General features: G+C 41.3%; 1 protein-coding gene across 6 annotated transcripts in view; it reads left to right on the top strand.

Annotated features, from left to right (window-relative positions):
* OCLN (occludin) overlaps positions 1-25,096 on the top strand; it is a 57,211-nt gene extending 32,115 nt beyond the window's left edge. For all 6 annotated transcript variants that reach the window (XM_011985245.1, XM_011985243.1, XM_011985242.1 and 3 more), the window contains 5 exons: positions 7,919-8,064; positions 15,477-15,692; positions 18,498-18,669; positions 22,108-22,149; positions 24,092-25,096. In XM_011985245.1, the coding sequence (XP_011840635.1) occupies positions 7,919-8,064; positions 15,477-15,692; positions 18,498-18,669; positions 22,108-22,149; positions 24,092-24,193 (678 nt within the window). In that variant the 3' untranslated portion in view covers positions 24,194-25,096. The remainder of the gene's footprint in view (positions 1-7,918; positions 8,065-15,476; positions 15,693-18,497; positions 18,670-22,107; positions 22,150-24,091) is intronic.
* Positions 25,097-25,880: the final 784 nt, after the last annotated feature.

Here is a 25,880-nt window from a genome sequence, read left to right as displayed (position 1 = left end):
AAAAATAAAAATAAAAATAAAATAAAAAAATAAAAATAAAAATATAAAAATTAGCTGGGTGTGGTGGTGGGCGCCTCTAATCCCAGCTACTTGGGAGGCTGAGGCAGGAGAATTGCTTGAACCCAGGAGACGGTGGTTGCAGTGAGCCGACACAGTGCCACTGCACTCCATCCTGGGCAACAAAGTGAGACTTCGTTTCAAAAAAAAAGGTGACACAGGAACACGAGGCGCTCACCTGCAGCTTCTGCAAGCTGGCCAGAACCACTGTGATCAGGAGGAAGTTACTGAAATCAGTTTCTTGTCCAGTCAAAGCTGTATGGCTTGTGGAACAGGGGTCAGTCAGTATCTGTTGGTGGATGAGCTGCGGTTGTTTTCTTTTTGTATTTTTTTGTAAGTTTTTATTTTTAATTTTTGTGGGTATATAGTAGGCTTATGCAATTGCTTTAATCTTGCTTATCTTGAGGCCAGTGCTTGTTTGGCTGCTGGAGAAAAAGAGCAACCTTATTATGGTAGTTAGAACATAGTGAATGGTTAGGACAAATATAGGGGTGTGGGATTTAACCCTTGTCTGGCATGGCCTTAGGTCTTGTTTATAGCTTGGTGTTTATTGCCACAAAGAGTCTGTTTCTATCAATCTTGATGATCTCTATGTTAACATGAATGCTGGTCAGTTGTGCCTGAACCACAAAAGGGAGGGAGTAAATGAGTTGTGTCTGACCTCCCATTCTCTCATGGCCAGGAACTCAGTTAAGATTTCTCTGAAGTACTCTTGGCCAAAAGGGAGTCTCTCGGTTGGGGGCTTAGGATTTTATTTATAGTTCTCATTAGTCTATATTATTAGTATTTTTGGACAGCGTGTAGTTGAGTAGGGGCAATTTGTTTCCTAAATCCTGGGTGCCACCTGAGCAAGGTAAAATAACCAGACATGTTCAAACCTGGTCCACAATCTCTTTATTTGTGGGATTAGTACATGTGAGACCGTCTGCCTTCAAGTGACCAAAGGTGGAGAAAAGTCTAAGAGAACTTTCCAGTCAATTTTGAAGCTTTTATTGGGGGGAGTATCTGAGGGTGTAAAATATCAGAAAACAGGAAAAACGAGTTAGACCACTTACTGTTGAGAACCTGTAGTACAAGGGCATAGGGCTGAGGAGGGTGGAATGGGCAGGTTGTAAACCTGGAGATGATCCTTGAGATTAAGATGCTCCTCCCTCTGCTGCCTGAGGTATTTCTCCACTTTAATCACCAAGCTGGGAAAAACCTACTCTTTCCTTTTTGAGAGAGGTGTTCCTAAACGCTGACCCAAACAAAAGCACATGGTGACTGAAACATACTCATAATAATTTTGCATCAATAGCTGCTCTTACCAAGTTAAACTAATAGGCAAATAAAATTCTTCAAAACAGTGAGGAGTTTAAGACAATGAGAATGGTCTCCTTTGTTACAAAGACCAGTCAAAATACCAAGTACCCAAGATGGGTACTTCAAGCCATGTTTGAATTCTTGAGGTGGCAGTTTGTTATGCCAGAAAGAGCTGGGCTTTGGAGCTAGATGGACCAGGGTTCAAATCTCCCCTCTGCTACTTTACCTTCTCTGTGACTTTGAGCAAGTTAATTTAACCATAGAAGCTCAATTTTCTCATCCGAAAATGGAGATAATTGTGTCTCCCTGGGTGGCGGTGAGAATAAAGAGGTTTGCTTGGCACATGCTGGATACTTAGCAGGCGAACTTCCCTTTCCTTCTTAGTGATAGATGGCTTTTGCACATTGCTAGGCCACATGGATGCAGGTCTAGTCTGACTCTCTCCCATATGTGAACTAGGGATGAAATTAGGGTGAGGGGAAAAATTAGGATTAGCTATAATTGCATATAATTTGCATATATTTTGCTTTTAGTAACTCTAAATGAAATATGAAATTGATTTAAGTGGGGATAAGTGTTTTCCCCAATCTTTGTTTTGGAGGAGAGAAGATTTTCTTTCAGAGTGACCTAGAACATTCCTTCTTGACCTTTTTATTCCTTCTCTGACTTCAGGGAGTCAGGGTGGGGAAGGTGGGACCAACATGGTGGTATAGACCCATCTTACTCTCAGGTGAGGAAGAATCACGGCACGTATTTGGAGAAGAGCACCTGAGCTGCGCTAAAGGAGAGCTGCCCTCTTTGTTTTCCTTTTGGCATCCCACAGGGGTTTAGGATGTTTTCATTAACTCTCCAAGGAGTGTTAGGTGTTATTTGTCACAAAGAATTTTTTCACAAGTGACAGAATCAGAACACTTCTAATGAATACAATTAAACTTTGAATAAAAATTCATCCTCATAATTACCTCTTGTGAAGATCTATAAAAATGATATTTCGGCCAGGCGCAGCGGCTCACTCCTGTAATCCCAGCACTTTGGGAGGCTGAGGTGGGTGGATCACCTGAGGTCGGGAGTTTAAGACCAGCCTGACCAACATGGAGAAACCCCGTCTCTACTAAAAAATACAAAATTAGCCAGGCATGGTGGTGCATGCCTGTAATCCCAGCTACTCGGGAGGCTGAGGCAGGAGAATCACTTGAACCCAGGAGGCGGAGGTTGCAGTGAGCTGAGATTGTGCCATTGCACTCCAGCCTGGGCAAAAAGAGCTAAACTCCGTCTCAGGAAAAAAAAAAAAAAAAAAAAGATGTTTCATTTTGCTATTTTGGAAATACTGAAGTTCTTTCTTAATTGGAATAAGAATCTTAAAAAAACTTCCCTAAGTATCCCCTAAATTAATAATTCGTACTGCTTAAGCATGTTTAGTGTGAGCGCTTGTCCTTTTTGAATGTAATTTCAAGAGTAAGTCTGAGTTACTGTTTTTTTTGTTTTTTTGTTTTTTTTTTGAGATGGAATCTGTCACCCAGGCTGGAGTGCAGTGGTACGATCTCGGCACACTGCAACCTCCACCTCCTGGGTTCAAGCGATTCTCCTGCCTCAGCCTCCAAGTAGCTGGGATTATAGGCGTGCGCCACCATGCCTGGCTATGTTTGAGATGGGGTTTCACCATGTTGGCCAGACTGGCCTCGAACTCCCGACTTCAGGTAATCGCTCCTGCCTCAGCCTCCCAAAGTACTGGGATTACAGGCATCAGCTACCGCGCCCAGCCTAGAGAAATCTTTAATTTGTGTTTTCATCCTGCTGTCTTCTGTCCCTAGTTTCTTAGAGATATCCTCAAGTTACTTAAGGGAAAGTTGTTACAAAGACATTTTACTGTTTAGAATTATGCCTAGCTGGTTTTCTCAAGTTCTCATTCTTTAAAAGCGAGGTGTAGTGGTGTGAGCCTGTAGTCCCAGCTGCTCAGGAGGCTGGGGTAGGAGGATTGCATGAGTCCAGGAGTTCAAGCCCAGCCTGGGCATCATAGCAAGGCCTCATCTCTTAAGAAAAAAAAATCTTACTGAAAATTAAAATCTTTTTTTTTTTTCTTTTTTAAGAGAACTTTAACTACATCATTGAGTTTTATGAGCTGACTGGGGATCCTATCAGTAATAACAGTGAAATTCAGAAGTCCTTTCTCTCATAATAGGAAATACAGGTTGGGGATTCCTTGTAGAAATGAGCACCTGTTCACTTTGTATTGCCCCGTCCAACCCCCTTCTACTTTCCTCCTGTCCTTCAAAAGCCACAGATACTGGGTTTATACTTACTTTGCATTGATACCATTAAGTGGGTTAGAGGAAAAAATATTTTAGCCTTTTTTTCAGAAAAATTGAAGCACAAAGAGAAAAAAAATGATCTTTTCAAATATATTTTGTTTTTCAAATATATTTTGCCTTTGCCTCTAGACTCTTGGAGTGGCATCATAGCTGGCTCAGAATTAAAAAAAAAAAATACGTGGAATGTTTCATGAATTTGGGTGCCATCCTTGCCCAAGGGCCATGCTAACCTTCCCTGTATTGTTCAGCTTTATATACGTGCTGCCGAAGGGAGCACTGCCTTGGAGTTTATTATGCACGCGTATAGAAAAGGTTTAATCAAAGATCTGTGCTGGAGGGTGGAGTCAGTGGTCAAGCTAGTCCAGTTCTGCTGACGCTAAGAGAGAAAGGTCAGCTCAGCGTGCCTCATTGATAAGATACCTCGGTATACATGTAGGAATATAACAGTTATCAGTGAGGTAACCTTTATGCAGCAAACTTGGGGCTCCCGATTTGTGCCAGACACTGTGTGGTACTTCGGAGACTCGAAGAGGAAAGCAGGAGACTGCCCACCCTTCCATTTTCTTTTTTTTTTTTTTTTTTTTTTTTTTTTTTGAGACGGAGTCTCACCCTGTCACCCAGGCTGGAGTGCAGTGGCCGGATCTCAGCTCACTTCCATTTTCTATGTCTAGGTTCTTGGGAAAGTTGTCTAACTTCCTGAGCCACAGCTTCCTCATTTCTGAAAAAGAAATGTCTGTAGAGCCATGCCTACTAAATGATCTGTCACTTCAATATTTGGCTCATTGTAAGCAGTCAGATAGTGGTGGCTTAAGCCCAGTCCACTGCCTACTGAAGTGAGATAGGTGAGCAAGCCATTGTACTGTGAGTAAGCCATTGTTTGGCAGCGTATAAGTGATTTGGTGGGAGGTTTGTATGCACAGGTGTAGGGAAATAGCACAGGTTGGTGCCTCATCCAGGAGGGGCTTGTATGAGGAGGAGGTGGTGGCACGTGAGCCAAGAATTGAAGCCCAATTAAGGAATAGCTGGCAAAAGGGGAAGGGCGTTCTAGCCAGTAAGAAATCTCTGAAAAGATACCCAGACTCTGCTAAAGCTCACGCTGTGAGGAAGGGGTGGGACCTAGAGAAGTATAAAATGGGTTTTTAAGCAAAGGAAGCATTTTTAAATTCTGATGAGGTATTGGATTAAGAATAGGCTTTGGTTTGGTGAAGCATTTGCCTGTGAAGCTTGGCAACTGCTGTAAACTTTTGTTGTAAGGAATTCTGTGGGAACCGAGTGCTCCCCTCCCTTCCCCCCTGTGGTGGGATCTGAGCACACTCCGTGGTAACCCACCCACTGGTTTCGCAGTTGCTGCCAAATTCCACTTTCAGAGGGAAATGATTCTATTCCTTTCTGACTCTGAATGTTAAACAATCAAGAATACCCCTATGGACTTTGAGGGGTAGGTAAATATCTTTCTGCATGCAGTACTGCCTGGATAAGTCCGGAGAGTGCATCTTGTGTTTTAATGCTACTAAGAATGGGAAAGTTAAGATGTAAGGAATATGTATTGCAGGAAGATACACTATATTGAAGCTGAACTTAATTGTAAGGCTTTATAATAGCAAAATAATCTAAATAAAGGTCTTCTGCCACCTCTAAATTCTTGTAAAAATTAATTTGATCAGATCCAGTGGCCTTAATTCCAAAATCCAGCATCTTTTGAATTTTTACTGTGTTTAAAGGCACTGTGGTAAATGTGATACCTTGTCACCTCATTTAATCGTCAAATAACTTTATGTACTAGGTAGTTTTCTTCTTCTTCTTCTTCTTCTTCTTCTTTTTTTCCAGAGGAAAACTGAGGCTTTATAAAATTTGTGGTTGGCAGACCTGGGGTGAGCCCAGATAATCTGATGCCATTGGTTGTTTGTGTATGTATTTGAGACAGGATCTCATTCTGTCACCCAGGTTGGAGTGCAGTGGCACAATCAGAGCTCACTGCAGCCTCCGTCTCTCAGGCTCAAGAGGTCTTCCCATCTCAGCCTCCCGAGTAACTGATACTATAGGCACGTGTACCAAACCTGGCTAAAATGCCATTGATCCTATCACAGAGCTAAAGCGGTTCTACCCTTTTGAATAGCAGCTCTTTTTCACAGAAATGATTTGTAGATTTAGTTTTTTTCCACCCTTTATTTCTATTCCTTTGCCTTAAAACAACTAAATGATTCATCTAGGGTTAGCACTTGTTTGAGGTCTTTGATTTTTTTTTTTTTCCAATTTTTTTTCTCAATTACAGAGTGGTAGGTAATAATTTAAAGACTATTAGGTGAAATGTCAAGAGTGTTGGAGCTGTTACATAAAACATAAAATCTAACAGTGGCTGGGCGGGGTGGCTCACGCCTGTAATCCTAGCACTTTGGGAGGCCAAGGTGGGTGGATCATTTGAGGTCAGGAGTTCAAGACCAGCTTGGCCAACATGGTTAGGCCCTGTCTCTACTAAAAATACAAAAATTAGCTGGGCATGGTGGCGAGCGCCTGTAATCCCAGCTACTCAGAAGGCTGAAGCAGGAGAATCTCTTGAACCTGGGAGGCGGAGGTTGCAGTGAGCTGAGATCGCACCACTGCACTCCAGCCTGGGTGCAGGGTGAGACTCCGTCTCTCTCTCTCTCTCTCTCTCTCTATATATATATATGTGTGTGTGTGTGTGTGTGTGTGTATATATATATGTATATATATAAAAAACAGTGTTGGGAGTCTAATTGGCTGTGCTTTTTATGTTTAAATTTTTATCCCAAAGGTTCTGTGGTAAGCCTTCCATGTTAACATTGACCTAAGGGAAGAACCTGAGGCAAAATTAATATAGAGAGTTTATTTGGGCCAAGGTTGAGAACAGCTGCCTGGGACATGCTTCCAAGCTGCCCTGGGGAGTGTTCCATTCAGCCTTTTTTATAAGCAAGTTTTTAAAGGCAAAAAAGGGGTACGAAGAGTGGGCAGAAACAAAGTTGTTCATCAGAATTCTCACTGGTTTACAGAAATAACGTTGTTACATGTTGAGCTATAGCAGGGTCATGGTGCCCAGTGTGGAGCATTGTTAGGTTATGCAGTTTCTGGAGATAACTACATAGCCCAAGGGGGCAGTAGGACTTGATTGCTGTTTCATTTTAATGCCTCTCCAGGCCTGATAAGTTTTAAGAAAGGGCTTACATTCCTCAGATAAGAAGAACCTGTATATGTATCTAACATTAAGGCATAATTTCTTTCTTTTTTGAGACAGTCTCGTGCAGTGGCACAATCTCTGCTCACTGCAACCTCTCCCTCTCCAGTTCAAGCAATTCTCCTGCCTTAGCCTCCTGAGTAGCTGGGACTACAGGCGCATGCCACCACGCCCGGCTAATTTTTGTGCGTGTGTGTGTGTGTATTTTTAGTAGAAACAGGGTTTCGCCATGTTAGCCAGGATGGTCTCGATCGCCTGACCTCGTGATCCACCCGCCTCGGCCTCCCAAAGTGCTGGGATTACAGGCGTGAGCCACCGCACCCAGCCTATTAAGGCATAATTTCTAATGCATGTTACTTCTGTAGGATGAATTCACTTACACATCACAATGAAATAAGGAAAGTGGAAAGGGAAGGCACTGATGTTGTGAGATATATTGTGTAGGCTATTAGTAATAGAGCCATTAAGAACCTACATTAAGGGAGAATAAACAAATCTCTAATTAAAAGAGCAGAAGTCAGCTTGAACTGCTTGATTTCTTCTGTGGTTTTAACATTCCACGTTGAGAGATGAATGGATTAAGAACCACCAGTGTACTTTGTTCTAGATTAGTGCTTTTCCAAGTGTGGTGCACAGACAGCAACATAGCATTACCTGAGAGCTTGTTAGAAATGAAAATTCTCCTAACCCGGACCTGGCTTAGGTTAAATGAGAATGGTCTTTCTAATGTGGGTGTGAGGTAATGAGACCAGTCTTCCTAATATGGAGGTGGGAAATTGCCATGGATAATTATTAAACCTAATCACATTAGGATGAGAACGAGGTGATCAGATTTTTCTTCTTGGTAATATACTTGTTTCAACTAGCAGTAGCACTATTTATATGTCTATTAAAAAGTGGATTTGACTATTAACCTGTAATGATTGCCTTTTTATTATTAGCATTAATAGCATTAATGGACCACATAAATACTAGATAATGCATATAAGATAATTTTCTTCAGTGTATGCCCCCTTTTCATTACAAGATAAATAATAACTATCTCTTGGGGTTTTTTAAGGTTAAAAATGTGTCTGCAGGCACACAGGACGTGCCTCCACCCCCATCTGACTATGCGGAAAGAGTTGACAGTCCCATGGCATACTCATCCAACGGCAAAGTGAATGACAAGCAGTTTTATCCAGAGTCTTCCTATAAATACACGCCGTAAGTAGCGTCTCTCTTAGTTTGACAGACTGAGTGTAAAAATGAATATTTGCACATAATTGGTTTTTGTACCTTTCTGCTTAAAAAAGTATCCAGCAGTGCACACAAAAGCTGGATCTGGATCTTGGTATTACAACAATCTTTGCTTTGTTGGTACAGAGGCCTACGGCCACTTGGAAGACCAGGATGAGGAGGGTGGGGTTCTCTTTTCCTTCTGAGTTGAAAATGCTTCTTTTCACTTACTTGTTTAATTGAAAGGCTGGGTTGGGTTCTTTCACTCTAGGAATGTGGTTCTGCTATTTCTGGTTTTGAAGTTTAGGTGAGGGTGAGAGGAAGTGACTAAGCAGAGGTCAGTGCTGTGCTCAGCCTCTCCTTTTGCCTGTAATTGTTGGATCTCATAAACAGAAGGAGGACACTGCATATTAATCAACCCTGTCCACATACATTTCTGTTAAACTGGAAGACTTCATTTGAATCCAGGAATTGTGGTATTTCATTTGCTGTGCTAGGTCCTCAGTATTGTTGGGAGATGTGAAACTTCAGTGAACGTCTGGCCTAGGGTAGGTGCCATATGATTATTGAAATGATATCTCTGTGGTGGAAACACTTACCCTAAAGCCCAATTCTAATTCCACCTAATGACTAGTGAGAGAAGAATATTGGAGGTAATTGGTATGGACGGGGATGTAATTTTTGCCTAAGGATGATAAAATCGGTATTTTTACATATATAGTCATGCATTATTTAACGATGGGAATACAGAGAAGCGTATCTTTAGGCAATTTCATCCTTGAGTGAACATCACAGTGTACTTAACACTGTGATGGATAGCCTAGATGGATAGCCTGCTTATGTGGTATAGCTTCTTGCTCCTACGCTACAAATGCAGACAGCATGTTAATATACCAAATACTCTAGGCAGAGGTAATACAGTGGTATTTGTATATCTAAACACAAAAAAGTTACAGTAAATATAAAAGATAAAAAATGGTACATCTTGGCTGGGTGCGGTGGCTCACACCTATAATCCCAGCACTTTGGGAGGCCTAGGCAGGTGGATCACCTGAGGTCAGGAGTTCAAGACCAGCCTGACCAACATGGAGAAACCCCATCTCTACTAAAAATACAAAATTAGCCGGGCATGGTGGCGTATGCCTGTAATCCCAGCTACTCAGGAAGGCTGCAGCAGGAGAATCACTTGAACCCGGGAGGCGGAGGTTGCGGTGAGCGGAGGTCGTGCCATTACACTCCAGCCTGGGCAACAAGAGCGAAGCTCCATCTTAAATAAATAAATAAATAAATTAATTAAATAAATAAATAAATGGTACATCTTTGTAAGGAACTTACCATGAATGGAGCTTGCAGGACTAGAAGTTGCTCGGGGTGAGTCAGGGAGTAAGTGGTGAGTGAATGTGAAGGGCTAGGACATTACTGTACACTTTATAAACACTATACTTAGGCTATGCTAACTTTACTAAACATTTTTCTTTCTTCTATAATAAATCTTAGCTTTCTGTAACTTTACTTTTTTTGACTCTTTTGTAATAGCACTTAAAACACAATCACATGGCTGGGTGCACTGGCTCACGCCCATAGTCCCCACACTTTGGGAGGCCAGTGTGGACGCATCACCCGAGGTCAGGAGTTCGAGACTAGCCTGGTCAAAATGGTGAAACCCCGTCTACTAAAAATACAAAAATTAGCCAGGCATGGTAGTGCGTACCTGTAATCCCAGCTACTCAGGAGGCTGAGGCAGGAGAATTGCTTGAACCTGGGAGGTGGAGGTTGCAGTGAGCTGAGATTGCACCAGTGCACTCCAGCCTGGGTGACAGAGTGAAACTCTGTTTTAAAAAAATTCAAAAAAAGAACAACAACGAAAAACACAATCACAAAGCCTGGCACAGTGGTGCACACCAGCAGTCCCAGCTAATTGGGAGGCTGAGGTGGGAGGGATCACACTTGAGCCCAGGAGCTCAAATCCAGCCTGGGTAATATAGTGAGACAGGAGAAAAAAAAAAAAAAGAAAAGCCAAAAAACCCATACTTACATTGTATAGATATAGAGGAATAATTGCCTTACTCTATAAGATTTGTTGTTGTTTTTGGTTTTGTTTTTTTGTTTTGTTTTGTTTTTTTGGTAGAGACATGGTCTCGATCTGTCACCCAGGCTGGGGTGCAGTGCTGTGATCACAGCTCACCATAGCCTTGACCTCCCAGGCTCAAGTGATCCTCCCACTTTAGTCACCTCAGTAGCTGGGACTACACATGTGCTCCACCATGCCCAGCTAATTTTTTTTCTATTTTTTTGTAGAGACAGGGTCTCGCTATGTTGCCCAGGCTGGTCTTGAACTCCTGTGCTCAAGCGATCTGCCTGCCTCAGCTTCCCAAAGTGCTGGGATTACAGCCATGAGCCACCATGCCTTGCCACCAGGCTGTTCTTAGACTCTCTAGAAAAGACCTCAAGTGATCCTCCCACTTTGGCCTCCCAAAGTGCTGTTTTCTATTTTTACCATGTAAATTTTATTTTAGTTTCTACGCTTTTTTGTTAAAAACTAAGATACAGACTGGGTACAGTGGCTCATGCCTGTAATCCCACCACTTTGGAAGGCTGCAGTGAGCTGTGATTGCACCACTGCCCTCCAGCCTGGGCAACAGAGACCCTATCTCAAAACAAACAAACAACAAACAAAAACACACACACACACACACAAACCCAAAGCTAAGATTCAAATATACACATTTGCCTAGGCCTACATTAATATCACTGTCTTCCATTTCCACGTCTCGTTGCACTGGAAGGTTATCAGGGCCAATAACATACCCAGAGCTGTCATCTAAAGTGGTAACAGTGCCTTCTTCTAGAATACTTCCTGAAGTACCTGTCTGAGCCTCTTTTAACTTTTTTTTCTCTTTCAACTCTTTTTTTTTAATAAGTTGAAGGAATCTAATAATAAAAAATATAGTGTAAGTACATAAACCGGTAGCATAGTCGTTTATTGTCAAGTATTATATACTGTATGTAATTGCATTTGCCGTGAACTTTTATTAGTCCATCATTGACTAAAATGCCCTTATGACTTTGTGACTGTAATTCTAGAACTCCAGGTTCCTTTGGAGGCTGAAAAAGCCCAAAAAACTTCCTTTCAGCTAGTTGGAATGTCTATGTTAAAAGTGTATCTACTGGAAATAACTTTTTTGTTACGTCGAAGTTTTTTTTTTTTGTTTTTTTGTTTTTTTGAGACTGAGTCTCACTCTGTTGCCCGGGCTGGAGTACGGTGGTTCGATCTTGGTTCACTGCAACCTCCGCCTCCTGGGTTCAAATGATTATCCTGCCTCAGCCTCCTCCTAGTAGCCACCATGCCTGGCTAATTTTTGTATTTTTAGTAGAGCCGGGGTTTCACCATGTTGGCCAGGTTGGTCTCGAACTCCTGACTTCAGGTGATTTACCGGTCTTGGCCTCCCAACGCATAATGTACATTCCATAAAAAGAGCACTAATCTTGAGTATACAACTTGATGAGTTTTCCCATATATGAACTTAACTCCCACCACCAAGATACATTTTGAGCCCCACATAAGGTCCTCATATGCCCTTTCTCCATCAATACCCACCCACACCCATGCCAAGGTAACCGCTATTTTGATGTCTGTCACCATCTGTTAGTGAACTTATATAAAATGGAATCATGCAATTTACTCTCATATCTGGTTCCTTTTGCTTATAATGTCCTATACCTTAGAATTTTAAGGCAGTTGGCTATGAGAATTAATCCTGCATCAGGGCACACCAGAATTTAGCTGAAGATGGTTGCCTCTCCAAACTTACTAAACGAACTTGGGAGAGCCCTATTAGGTACACTGGCTATTATCCTGTCCACACCCAGGTTGAATTAGCCTTCATAAATCAAGGAAGTTGAATGTTGCTGCAATGCAAAACTTTCAAAGACTGACTCCTTGCATTGTCAAATGAGACTATTGTTTGGTAGCAATAGGCTGGTAGGATGATGTTAGGACTTTTATGCAAGTTAGAGGAATTACAGAAGCCCAGTTTAAACTAGTTTAAGACAGGGCATGGTGGTTCAGGCTGATAATCCCAGCACTTTGGGAGGCCAATGAGGTGGGAAGATTGCTTGAGGCCAGGATTTCGAGACCAGCCTGGGCAACGTAGGGAGACCCTGTCTCAATTTTTTAAAAAATCTTGAAGAAAAAAATAGCTTAAGCAAAAGGAGGAATTATCTGAGTCACATGAGGTCCAAGGATGTCTCTAGCTTCAGTCATGGCATAATCGAGGGATTCAGAAGATAGCAGGGCTCTTATGTGCTTTCATCTGTCGGTATGTTGGGTTTATTCTCAGTTCAGCTTCTGTTGTGACAGCATAGCCATCTACATTTATTTATTTGTTTATTTTTACTTTTCAGAGATAGAGTCTCACTGTTTCACACAGGCTGGAGTCCAGTGGTGTGATCATAGCTCACTGAATCCTCAAATTACTGCACTCCAGTGATCCTTCTGCCTCAGCCTCCTGAGTAGCTAATACTACATGTGCATGCAGCCACGCCTGGGTTTTTGTTGTTGGTGGTTTTTTTGAAATGGAGTCTTGCTCTGTCACCCAGGCTGGAGGCTTGGCACAATCTTGGCTCATTGCAACCTCCTCCTCCCAGGTTCAAGTGATCCTCCCACCTCAACCTCCCGAGTAGCTGGGATCACAGGCGTGCACCACCATGCCCGGCTAATTTTTGTATTTTTAGTAGAGACGAGGGTTTCACCATGTTAGCCAGACTGGTCTCAAACTCCTGACCTCAAGTGATCCCCCTGCCGAGGCCTCCCAAAGTGCTGGATTACAGGTGTGAGCTACCACACCTGGCCAGCTTGTTTTTATTCTTCAGTCATTTGTTTCATTCTCACACACACTCCTTCATGCTGCCTTTATTGCTCCTACCTTGCCCTGATCTCAGTGGAGTTGTGCACTTTCCTCCACCCCTGTTTTGCAGCCTCCGTGAGAACATGGACCTGGTCTTCCCAGGGTCACCTGGCTCAGTACTCTATGCATGTCAGGTGTTAAGGACAATTACTGAATTGAAAACACATGTATAAGAATCCGTTTCCGATTACACACAGAATCAGTGACAGCAGAGAAACAACCTATGATCAACAATGACATGACTATTAGAATGAAGTTTGTTATACACTCTGTATTTTAGAGCTGCCACCATTATTGGGAGGCATATCTAAGTCTTACTAATCAGAGAACATTCTCCTGGCTTCAAGGATGACAGTGACCTGAAAAGGGCCAATCAGAACCTTTTTGCTATGTAAGCTTTGGGAAAGGAAACTTCATGCTGGGCTGAAAAGATCAGTGCAGCTCGGGAAATGTGGAGGGCCCAGCCTGGGCAACAGTGAGACCCTGTCTCTACAAAAAAAATTAAAAATTAGCCCAGTGTGGTGTTGCTCACACCTGTAGTCAATACTTTTCTTGTGAAACATTTTGCTTTTAGCTTTCATGCTAGATCAAGTATGTTAATATTTTAAAGGGGTGTAGGAGGAGGGGAGGAAAACTTCGAAGGTAAAGATACATCAATAATATAAAAATTCTGGCAGGAGGCCTACTTCGATGTTTTACTTTTTATGTTTTTTTGTAATTTCTTTTGCCCTTTAGTTTCCTCCCTCTTTGGCCTTACCCCTGAAATAAATCCACTGCGTTCTAAAGGTTTTGTTTTGCTACCTCAAAGAAGAAGCATAGTACCTGGCAGTTTTGGCAGAGTGTCTAGGAACTTGTTAATCATTGACTCATGGAGAAAGTCACATTTTCCCTCCATTAGAAGTAACATTAGCATAGCACACAAAGCCATATTACCTGAATACATTTTTTTTTTTTTGAGACAGAATCTCATTCTTTTACCCAGGGTGGAGTGCAGTGGTGCGATCTCAGCTCACTGCACTCTCTGCCTCCTGGGTTCAAGCAATTCTTCTGCCTCAGCCTCCCGAGTAGCTGGGATTACAGATGCCCACCACAATGCATGGCTAATTTTTGTATTTTTTGTAGAGATGGGGTTTTACCATATTGGCCAGGCTGATCTTGAACTGCTGGCCTCAAGGGATTTGCCCACCTTGGCCTCCCAAAGTGCTGGGATTACAGGTGTGAGCCACCGCCCTCGGCCATAAATCTTGAAAGAAGAAATAAATACCACCCCCACCTGCATCTACACACACATACCCCAAAGTTTAGAGTCTGCAAGAAATTGTATGCTTACAAATCTAAGACTCTGACAACAGTTAGAGCAAAGCACATGTGGATCACCTAGAAAAGGGACTAAACCTGGAAGATAAAGCTTAGTATGATAGTTTATGTAAATTGGCAGCAAAAAGAAACACTTCAGACTTTTTAAATAGTTGATTGGAATGGCAAGGCTGATGCTTGGAAAGTCTTAGGCCCATTCTTTGTATTTATGATGTGTAGCCTTCCTATGCCCAAGTATTCTGAGGACTAAGACACACATCAGAAACATTTGCAATGTGAATGGTAATGAAAACATTGCTTCTCAGAGAGTGAGAAGCATTTCTGTTCTTGCCCTTTTCTACAAGAAAATGAAACTTCGTATTTTCTTTTACTCAGAAGTAGTTCCCACTTTCAACTTTGGTATTTTATTCCTCAGTTAGGGTTATTTTCATGTTTATGTCTGAAACACTATAAATGTGCAATTGTGATGTAACTTTAATTGTATTAGAAAAAATAATAAGTGTGTAATGGTAACTTTTCTATTCATTCCATATGACTTCAGGATTAACAGCAATTTTAAAAAGAATCCTAAAGGAACTCTTTAATTTATTGTAATGTAAAGCTTTTTAATTTTTTAGTTTAGATATTTAGCTTATTTTGCAAGATTTTATCCTAATATGATAATTGATATATGGTAGTATAAGATTAATATTACAAAGAGCATATGTGCATTCTTCCCCACGCAGTATTCCAGGGAACCAGAAGAGCCTGTAGAAAAGAATGATCATTATTTTCCTGACAGCATTTGTAGAGTAAGTCCCTGACACAGGTCAAGTAAACACCTCTTATAGATCAGCCTGAACTTTTTAAAATGAAATCTGAGATCCATTGTACTTAGAAGGTATAAAAATGGCTACTCCCCTTTAAATTGGAACCTACTACTTGTGTGTATTAGAGGACTCTGAACTGCTGTCAAATTGCATGCAGAAAACGAGGCATCTGCTCAGTGCTAGTGTTGAGGCAGGTGGATTACTTGAACTGAAGTTCAAGCAATTCAAGACTTCAATTGTCTGAAGTCCTTGCTTGAGTGCACCTGTGTGCAGATGTCTCCTGGTGTTTATTATGGCTGCACTCTGTGATTACAGTGCACTGGCAAAGGGCTGTAGTGTACTGAACAATGATGCCTGTTTTTATTAGGGTTCCTGAAGTGGTTCAGGAGCTTCCAGTGACTTCGCCTGTGGATGACTCCAGGCAGCCTCGTTACAGCAGCAGTGGTAACTTTGAGACACCTTCAAAAAGGACTTCTGCAAAGGGAAGAGCAGGAAAGTCAAAGAGAACAGAGCAAGATCACTATGAAACAGACTACACAACTGGCGGCGAGTCCTGTGATGAGCTGGAGGAGGACTGGATCAGGTACCGACTCAGCTCTCCTTTTCCTGGGCCACGTGCACCTTCTGATGATTAAAGGAGACCAACCAGGTGTCGGAGTTGTTGCCTCCCAAATTGAGGTCACTGGTGTAATTTCATTCTTTGCCAGCCAGGACTGGAGACAGTTTTTTGTGTGGTGTTGGTTGGTTTTTTCCTTAGCACCCTTTTGTGATAAAGATTGAAGTGGAGAGAATGTTTGGCAGTAACCATGTCTTTGAACTTCGGCAGTAACCACTTTGAACTTTCCACAGCGTGGCTGGTGAACTTCACCAGTGCTCTTACTTATACCAATAGTCACGCAAGAAAGGTCTCCCAGCACTTTGAGAGGCAAAGGCTAAGAGTTCAAGACCAGCCAGGCATAGTGGTGTGGGCCTGTAGTTCCAGCTACTCAGGAGGCTGAGGCTGAGGCTGAGGCAGGAGGATTGCTTAAGCCCAGGAGTTCAAGGCTGCAGTGAGCTTTAATTGCACCATTGCACCCCAGGCTGGGCGATAGAGCTAGACCCTGTCTCAAAAAACAACCAAAGAAAGGCCTTTCAAATAAATAAAATCCAGGTATAGAGGAACTTTGTTTTACTGATTATAAAATTCCCAGACCAGTGCTATGGTTTTCCTTTGGCATTACTTTTTTTTTTTTTTTTTGAGACGGAGTCTTGCTCTGTCACCCAGGCTAGAGTGCGATGGCACGATCTCGGCTCGCTGCAACCTCTGCCTTCCGGGTTCAAGCGATTCCTGCCTCAGCCTCCCAAGTAGCTGGGATTACAGGTGCCCACCACCATGCCTGGCTAATTGTATTTTTAGTAGAGACGAGTTTCACCGTGTTGGCCAGGCTGATCTTGAAAATCCTGACCTCAGATGATCCGCCCGCCTCGGCCTCCCAAAGTGCTGAGATTACAGGTGTGAGGCACCACGCCTGGCTGGCAATTATTTTTTAAGTTAAGCTTAAAATGATAAGACCAGAGTTTCTTTTAAAGTTTAATCCAAAGAGTTTCGTAAACAATTGAGGTACAATTTAGTATTCAGCCACAGTTGTGGTTAAGTTTCTTTGTGTGTCCGTGGTTTTGTTACAGTCCACCCACCATCAAATGTATTTGTTTATGATGTGTAGCCTTCCTATGCCCAAGTATTCTGAGGACTAAGACACACATCAGAAACATTTGCAATGTGAATGGTAATCAAAACATTGCTTCTCAGAGAGTGAGGAAGGATAGGCGGGGCATGGGTAGCTTGAGATCCCCTATTCACTGATGATTCTGATACTTTATCTTCCCCTCTCCCCTCAAGAGTTTTTGGCCTGGCTTAGCTATCTATCTGTAAAATATTCACCTAACTTGTATCCAGAAGATTTAACTGAAAACTTTTTTTTTTTTTTTTTTGAGATGAGAGTCTCACTCTGTTGCCGAGGCTGGAGTGCAGTGGCACAATCTCTGCTCACTGCAACCTCCACCTCCCAGGTTCAAGCAATCCTCCTGCCTGAGCCTCCCAAATAGCTGGGGTTACAGGCATGTGTCACCACGCCTGGCTAATTTTTGAGGTTTTAATAGAGACAAGGTTTCAGTATGTTGGCTGAGCTGGTCTCAAACTCCTGACTTCAGGTGATCCACCCGCCTTGGCTTCCCAAAGTGCTGGGATTACAGGTGTGAGCTACTGTGCCCAGCCTGAAAATTTTCAAAATCCGAATTCTTGTTTCCCTTTTGATCAAATCATTTAAATTTCTCCCCTCTGTAAAATGAAGATACTAGATTGTTAGATCTAAAATTTGAAATTCCACATCATTGTGAAACTCCAGTCCTGTGAAAGGATTCAGAGTATTTTCTCTATGGATTATGGGTTGATGGCATCATCTTCCTATGTAAGGAGTAGCTGGCATATTGAGAGATACATGTGATACAAAATTTCAGTTTTTCTTCTTTATACTTTAATGAATTGCCAGATTATTTTAATAATGAGCACATGTTTTTATACATGTACATTTTTAATGTCTATTTTTATTATGAAAGAAGTAGATAAGCTATTTCCACTTTGGAAAAACAAGAGCAAAAAATAAATAAACCAGTCTGAAAACTATGGGTGGTAGCAGGAAACAGCCACTTCCAGTCAGCTGTGCTGCCACTGTGGTGATCAAAGCGTACTTTGTGTTCCAGAATTCCAGTTTTAAGACTTTAAACAGGCCAGGCGTGGTGGCTTACTCCTGTAATCCCAGCACTTCAGGAGGCTGAGGCGGGTGGATCACCTGAGGTCAGGAGTTTGAGACCAGCCTGGCCAACATGGTGAAACCCCGTCTCCACTAAAATACAAAAATTAGCTGGGCGTGGTGGCAGCTGCCTGTAATCCCAGCTACTGTGGAGGCTGAGGGATGAAAATCGCTTGAACCCGGGAAGTAGAGGTTGCAGTGAGCCGAGATTGTGCCACTGCACTCCAGCCTGGGTGATAGAGCGGGCTTTGTCTCAAAAAAAGAAAAAAAAGAAAAACTTGAAACATAAGTAGTCCACTATTGATACTGTGTATGGAGAATAAATGAGTTCCTATGACTTGTACCTTCAATTTTGTAAATGATTTTCAAAATTATTTCTGCAAATTATGTCAGCATAGTTTTTAAAAAATAAGCAGTAATATATAGTCACTCTTAATAGAACCTATTTGTACTCTCTCTCTCTTTACCCATAAGAAACAAAAAGGAAACAAGAAAATGTCATTCTCCATACCCCACCAGCTTTATTATCTTTGAGGAAGGAGCATTGAATTTTATGTCTGCTAAGGATACATATGTAGTCATTTTCTCTCACCTTTTAGGGAATATCCACCTATCACTTCAGATCAACAAAGACAACTGTACAAGAGAAGTTTTGACACTGGCCTACAGGAATACAAGAGCTTACAATCAGAACTTGATGAGATCAATAAAGAACTCTCCCGTTTGGATAAAGAATTGGATGACTATAGAGAAGAAAGTGAAGAGTACATGGTAAATTCAACCTGATATTTGTATATTATGCAGAATTTGAATCTTATCTGTGGAGGCACAGCATCCTTTATATTAATGTTGATTAAAATGTGCTAGTAATTATCAAACTGCAGTTTCATTGAAGAATAGTTGAGATTGGGTTTTGGATGAAATTCTTTTCTAATAGAAGACTGAACTAATGTATAATAGTTAAGAATTTCAAAGCACTATTCCTTTTTTTTGAGGCAGAGTCTTGCTCTGTCACCCAGGCTGGAGTGGCGTGATCTTGGCTCACTTCAAGCTCCGCCTCCGGGGTTGACACCATTCTCCTGCCCCAGCCTCCTGAGTAGCTGGACTACAGGTGCCTGCCACCACCACGCCTGGCTAATTTTTTGTATTCTTTTTTTTGGTAGAGACGGAGTTTCACCGTGTTAGCCAGGATGGTCTCGATCTCCTGACCTTGTGATCGCCCACCTCAGCCTCCCAAAGTGCTGGGATTTCAGGCATGAGCCACCGTGTCCAGCCCCTACAAAGCACTATTCTATGTACATCTATGCTTTCCTATTTAAAATAGCCAGGCTGGGCATGGTGGTTTCACGGCTATAATCCCCACACTTTGGGAGGCCAAGGCGGGTGGATCACCTGAGGTCAGGAGTTTGAGAATAGTGTGGCCAACATGGCGAAACCCCGTCTCTACTAAAAATACAAAAAATAGCAGGGCATGGTGGTGGACACCTGTAATCCCAGCTACTCGGGAGGCTGAGGCAGGAGAATTGCTTGAACCTGGGATGGGGGAGGTTGCAGTGAGCCAAGATTGCGCCATTGCACTCCAGCCTGGGCAACAGAGTGAGACTCCATCTCAAAAATAATAATAATAATAATAATAAAATAGCCCTATTATCTTTCCTATTTATGAAGCCATTCTTTCTGTAGAAAAGAACTTAACACAGAATTGTATACAGAAAAAGAAATCACCGTGGCCGGGCACGGTGGCTCACGCCTGTAATCCCAGCACTTTGGGAGGCCGAGACGGGCGGATCACGAGGTCAGGAGATCGAGACCATCCTGGCTAACACGATGAAACCCCATCTCTACTAAAAATACATTAAAAAAAAAAAAAATGAGCCGGGCGTGGTGGCGGGCGCCTGTAGTCCCAGCTACATGAGAGGCTGAGGCAGAAGAATGGCGTGAACCCCGGAAGCGGAGATTGCAGTGAGTGGAGATCGCGCCACTGCACTCCAGCCTGGGCGACAGAGCAAGACTCCATCTCAAAAAAAAAAAAAAGAAAAAGAAATCACCTTAAATCCTACCATCAAGAAATCCTTATCACCAAAATATTAGTTGTTAAAACAATCTCTCCAAGCAGGAGTCACCGAGGTACATATAACTTTCTCTAAGGAAACATCATCTATCATCTTCCATGTTCCACTTACTTTCTTCCTGTCTTTTAAATCAACAGTTTATAGTTATCTTTTTTTTCCTCCCTTGATCACCTGGCTGAGATAGAATTTGTCCATGTAGAGTTACTGGGTTTTGTTTTTTTTTTTAATCCATCCTTTTCATACTGTATTTTGTATACGTACTGAAATTAATGTAGTTACACCACCTTTTAGAGGGAGATTAGTCTCTTCTTGTTTATTTGTTCCTTTATTGATCAATCACTTACGTAACTATGGACTCATGGATATCTGTTTCATACTGTGAGTTATAATCCAAGGCTGCTTTACTTTGTAGCTCTAATTGTTCTCACTTTGACCGTTGGGAACTCTTTCAGTTGCTTCCTGTGTCCCTTTGATGTACTCTTATCATTGTGGTGTTTTATCTTTAAAAAAAAAAACAAAACAAAACTTTCTTGCACTGCTTATTTCTGGCTTTTCTTAACAGCAAATTTTTTTTATATCAGTAATAAAGACCTACTTAGTTTTAAGTTTTTTATGTGTAAAATTAGGTAAACAACTTTCAATTTTATGGTTGCATCATAATTTAAGAGTGATTTTCTATGGATAGACATTTAAGTATGTCTCCCCCTACTCCAGTAGTACCAGTATGTACTGGTGAACCTCTCCATTTTTGTACCCTTGTCTGCTTATCTAGTTTTTTTTTTTTTTTTTTTTTTAGACAGAGTCTTGCTCTGTCGCCCACACTGGAGTGCAATGGCTCTATCTTGGCTCACTGCAACCTCCGCCTCCCAGGTTCAAGTGATTCTTCTGCCTCAGCCTCCCAAGTAACTGGGATTATAGGCATATAGCACCACACCTGGCTAATTTTTGTATTTTTAGTAGAGACGGGGTTTTGCCATGTTGGTCAGGCTGGTCTCGAACTCCTGACCTCAGGTGATCTGCCTGCCTCGGCCTCCCAAAGCGCTGGAATTACAGGTGTGAGCCACAGCGCCCAGCCTGCTTATCTAATTAAAACTAATTCCAGAATGTGAAATTGCTGAGAGTCAGAGGGTATGTATCTTTAAACTTCTGTTGCAAAATTGCCCTCCAGAGAGATTGCACTAACTGCATCTCCCTCCTGATACAATACAGGGCTCATTTGATGCACATGTCACTTACACCTGAAAAATTAGATATTCTGCCATTTTTCAGTTGAAGTGATCTGCTTTTTAGTTTTGATATATTCACATCTTTGTATAGTTAGATTTATGTATTTCTTTTATGGTTTCTATAGGGTGTTATAGATCTTTCTTAATTTAGTGAACATGTATTGATCACTTATTGCTCTTTGATGTGGAAATGCTGAGGTTAGATATATAAAATCCTGTCCCCACCCTCAAAGAGCTCATATTTTAAGAAAAAAACTGACATCTAACCAATTTAGACAATATGATTAATGCTGTATTTGTATCATGTGTAGAAAGCACTATAACTTAACTGCTCATAGGAGAAATAAAGTCTTTCGAGGCTTCACAGTGAGGGAATCATTAAGAATTTTCCAGACAGAAGGGTGCGGGGAGGTGCATGATTTCAGCCATAAGGAAAACATGATCAAAATCTTGAAGCATTTAACATGTTTCAGTTTTTAAAGGAGTTGCTGATGATGGGTGCTGAGACTGGAAAGGTAGGAAACTGGATGAAGAGAGAAGTTAATGGGAAGCTCAGACCAGTTGTGTAGTGGGATATTACCTGATCAGCGCTCAGTGTTTGAAAAGATCTTCCTGGTGTCAGTGTAGCATGGGGACTGGCATGAGGAGAGATGAGAAGTAGCAGAACAGACAGTTACCTGCCTGTGTGAGTGGAATGTGAAAGATACAGTATCATAAATATCTCTTCACTGAATTCCTTCAGACCTTCCTGCTGATCATGAGTTTTAAGAGCTTTATGACTTTGTTCGTTTAATTGCTTATATTTTTGTCATAAGCTGTCACTTTTAGCTCCAAAGTATAACATCAGGAATGTTACTTTTGAAAGATAAAATGCCGCAGTAAACATATTCCTTTGTGTCTCTCATTAATAGGCTGCTGCTGATGAATACAATAGACTGAAGCAAGTGAAGGGAGTAAGTATCCGAGATCGTTCTTGTAGGAAGAACTTTCCTCCTCTTCTTTTTCTTTTAATTCCCATACCTACTCATCTGGAGGAAGAGCTTTTCTATTACGTGTTTTTCATTTTTTATTTTATGTATTTTGTAAAAGTTGAAGTATACATACAGAAAAGTGTACAAATCAAAGTGTATAACATGATGAATTTTCACAGTGTGACCACATACCTGTGTATGCAGATCAAGAAATGTATTTCCCAGTACCTCCCCACCCCCTGCTTGTACTCCTTTCCAGTGTTTACACTCTCTGCAGAGGGGTCCACCATGCTCACTTCTAACATTATAGAGTTTTGTCTCTCTTGCACATTACATAAATGGAACCATACAGTATGTATTTTGTGTGTGATTTCTTTTGCTCAGTATTGTGTTTGTAAGGGTCCATTCATGGTTCATTACTATTTTTTTGTTTTAGACGGAGTCTTGCTCTGTTGCCCAGGATGGAGTGCAGTGGCGCAATCTTGGCTCACTACAACCTCCGCCTCCCAGGTTCAAGCAATTCTCCTGCCTCAGCCTAGCTGGGATTGCAGGCACACACCAAGTAGAGACAAAGTTTTGCCATGTTGGCCAGGCTGGTTTTGAACTCCCAACATCAGGTGATCCGCCTGCCTTGGCCTCCCAAAGTGCTGGGATTACAGGCATGAGCAACCATGCCCAGCCATGGTTCATTGATTTTTTTTTTTTTTAAGAGGGAGTCTCGCTCTGTCACCCAGGCTGGAGTGCAGTAGCATGATCTCAGCTCACTGCAACCTCTTGCCTCCTGGGTTCAAGCAGTTCTCCTGCCTCAGCCTCCCGAGCCGCTGAGATTACAGGCAAGCACTACCACACCCGGCTAATTTTCCTATTTTTAGTAGAGATGGGGTTTCACCATGTTCGGCAGGCAGGTCTCAAATTCCTGGCCTCAAGTGATCCACCTGCCTCGGCCTTCCAAAGTGCTGGGATTACAGGCATGAGCCACCATGCCTGGCTGGTTGATTAATTTTTATTGCTGTGTAGTGTTGTATATAAAATGCAACTTTATTCATCCATTCTATTGTTAATGAACATTTGGGTTGTTCCCAATTTTTGGCATTTAAAAATATCACAGCTTCAAACATATTTGTAAATGTTTGAACATAGAAGTGAGGGGCATTTGTGTATCCAGCGCTAGTAGATACTGTCAAATGGCCTTCCAAAGTAGTTGTACCAGTTTACTTTCCCATCAACCACTACAGACTCCTATTGCCCTATATCGTTGCTAACACTTGGCATGTCAGTCACTATTGACTTAAAACATTAACAAAAATTATATTAAAATTTCTGTAAATTACTTATCCAGGTGCTGTGGTACGTGCTTGTAGTCCTAGCTACTAGGGAGACTGAGGCAAAAGGATCCCTTGAACCCAGGAGTTCAGAGCTGCAGGGAGCTATAATTGTACCACTGCACTCCAGCCTGGGCAATAGGATGAGACCCTTTCTAAAAACAACAACAACAAAAAATTATCAATTATAGGCATCATGATTTGCAATAAGAGTTTAAAGGCTATACAGTAAAATTTCCCATCTCACTTATGCCCTGTTCAGCTTCCCTTTCCCCAGTCAACTGAGATCACCAGTCTCTTGTTTTACTTACAGTTTTAGATGATCTGTTAGCAAAAAGGCTGATAAGTTTTCTTGGTCATTTTACAGGTTTTTAGAAATGGGGTATCCTTTTTAAAAACCCAGGTTAGAAGACAGAACTGAGCAAACAGAATCAGCTGCCTGTGTGGTTAGTGATACTGCCAGGCACCTTGAGTATATTACTTCAATTAACACTCCCAACAATTCTCTGACTAAATATTCCATTTTTTTGTTCACCTCTGCCTTCCTAGCAGACCTGTTTTTATTTTGTTGAATTTATGTGATTCATTTTCTCCCTTTTTAGTCTGCAGATTACAAAAGTAAGAAGGATCATTGCAAGCAGTTAAAGAGCAAATTGTCACACATCAAGAAGATGGTTGGAGACTATGATAGACAGAAAACATAGAAGGCTGATGCCAAGTTGTTTGAGAAATTAAGTATCTGACATCTCTGCATTCTTCTCAGAAGGCAAATGACTTTGGACCATAACCCAGGAAGCCAAACCTTGTGAGCATCACAAAGTTTTGGTTGCTTTAATATCATCAGTATTGAAGCATTTTATAAATAACTTTTGATAATCAACTGGGCTGAACACTCCAATTAAGGATTTTATGCTTTAAACATTGGTTCTTGTATTAAGAATGAAATACTGTTTGAGGCTTTTAAGCCTTAAAGGAAGGTTCTGGTGTGAACTAAACTTTCACACCCCAGATGTTGTCTTAATACCTACATGTATTTGTTTGCATAGGTGATCTCATTTAATCCTCTCAACCACCCTTCAGATAACTGTTATTTATAATCACTTTTTTCCACTTAAGGAAACTGGGTTCCTGCAATGAAGTCTCTGAAGTGAAACTGCTTGTTTCCTAGCACACACTTTTGGTTAAGTCTGTTTTATGACTCCATTAATAATAAACTCCCTGGCCTTTCATATTTTAGATACTATATATGTGATGATCTACCAGCCTCCCTATTTTTTTCTGTCATATAAATGGCTAAAAGAAGTTTTTCTTAAATAATAAAGATCATGTAAAAGTAACAAATGTGTGAAATTTAAAGATTGTAAATATACATTTACTTTTTTAAGATCAAAGTTTAAACCCAGTGGTTAGAATTTTGTGTATTTTTAAATACTTTTTATCTTTTATGGTTTACATGCATTTTTTTAAAAAACAACTAAACCTTTTCTTTATATCAGAATATCTGATTACATTTATAATTCAATTGTGACTTGAACTGTATCTTACAGGAATGTTCAATTTCTATACATATTTTATAAGGTATTCAACCTGGTGTTTTCTTTCCATAATAACCTGTTTGATGTTGTTAGTGCTGTTAACATACAGCTGTGGAACACCACACTCAGGAGTTGTATCTGTTGTTGTTTATACTCTTTTGGGTGCTGTGCTGGTTAGTCGTTTCCCAATCCTTTGGCTGTAAGAATGCTGGTATGTCTGCAAATAGAATGCTGTACCACAAAATACCAAATAATTTCAAATGGTGCCCTTAAATTGTATCACTTTTTTAAAAATTCAGATTCTTATTAGTAAAATTAGTTGATAGCACTGTGCTGACCAAGTTGATCATGACCATCCCAGCTTAGACTTTTCGAAAAACCTTTTTTTAGAATAATCTGTGACCTTTAGTATGCATTTCAGATATTTAGGTATATATATATATTTTTTTTTCTTAAGACGGAGTCTTACTCTGTCACCCAGGCTGGAGTGCAGTGGTGCTATCTTGGCTCATTGCAACCTCCACCTCCTGGGTTCAAGCGATTCTCCTGCCTCAGCCTCCCGAGTAGCTGGGACTACAGGTGCCCGTCACCATGCCTGGCTAATTTTTGTATTTTTAATAGAGATGGGGTTTCACCATATTGGCCAGGCTGGTCTTGAACTCCTGACCTTGTGGTCCACCTGCTTTGGCCTCTCAAAGTGCTAGGATTAGAGTCGTGAGCCACCACGCCCAGCCTAAGAGAGAGTGTGTGTGTATTATATATATATTGTTTATATATATATAAACAATATGTGTGTGTGTGTATACACACAAACACACAAACACATATACTCACAAACTTTAGCTTACTTTTTAAA

The sequence above is a fragment of the Mandrillus leucophaeus genome, unplaced genomic scaffold (assembly GCF_000951045.1).
Source record: "Mandrillus leucophaeus isolate KB7577 unplaced genomic scaffold, Mleu.le_1.0 Scaffold281, whole genome shotgun sequence".
NCBI lineage: Eukaryota > Metazoa > Chordata > Mammalia > Primates > Cercopithecidae > Mandrillus > Mandrillus leucophaeus.
This window is presented reverse-complemented; position numbering and strand designations above follow the sequence as displayed.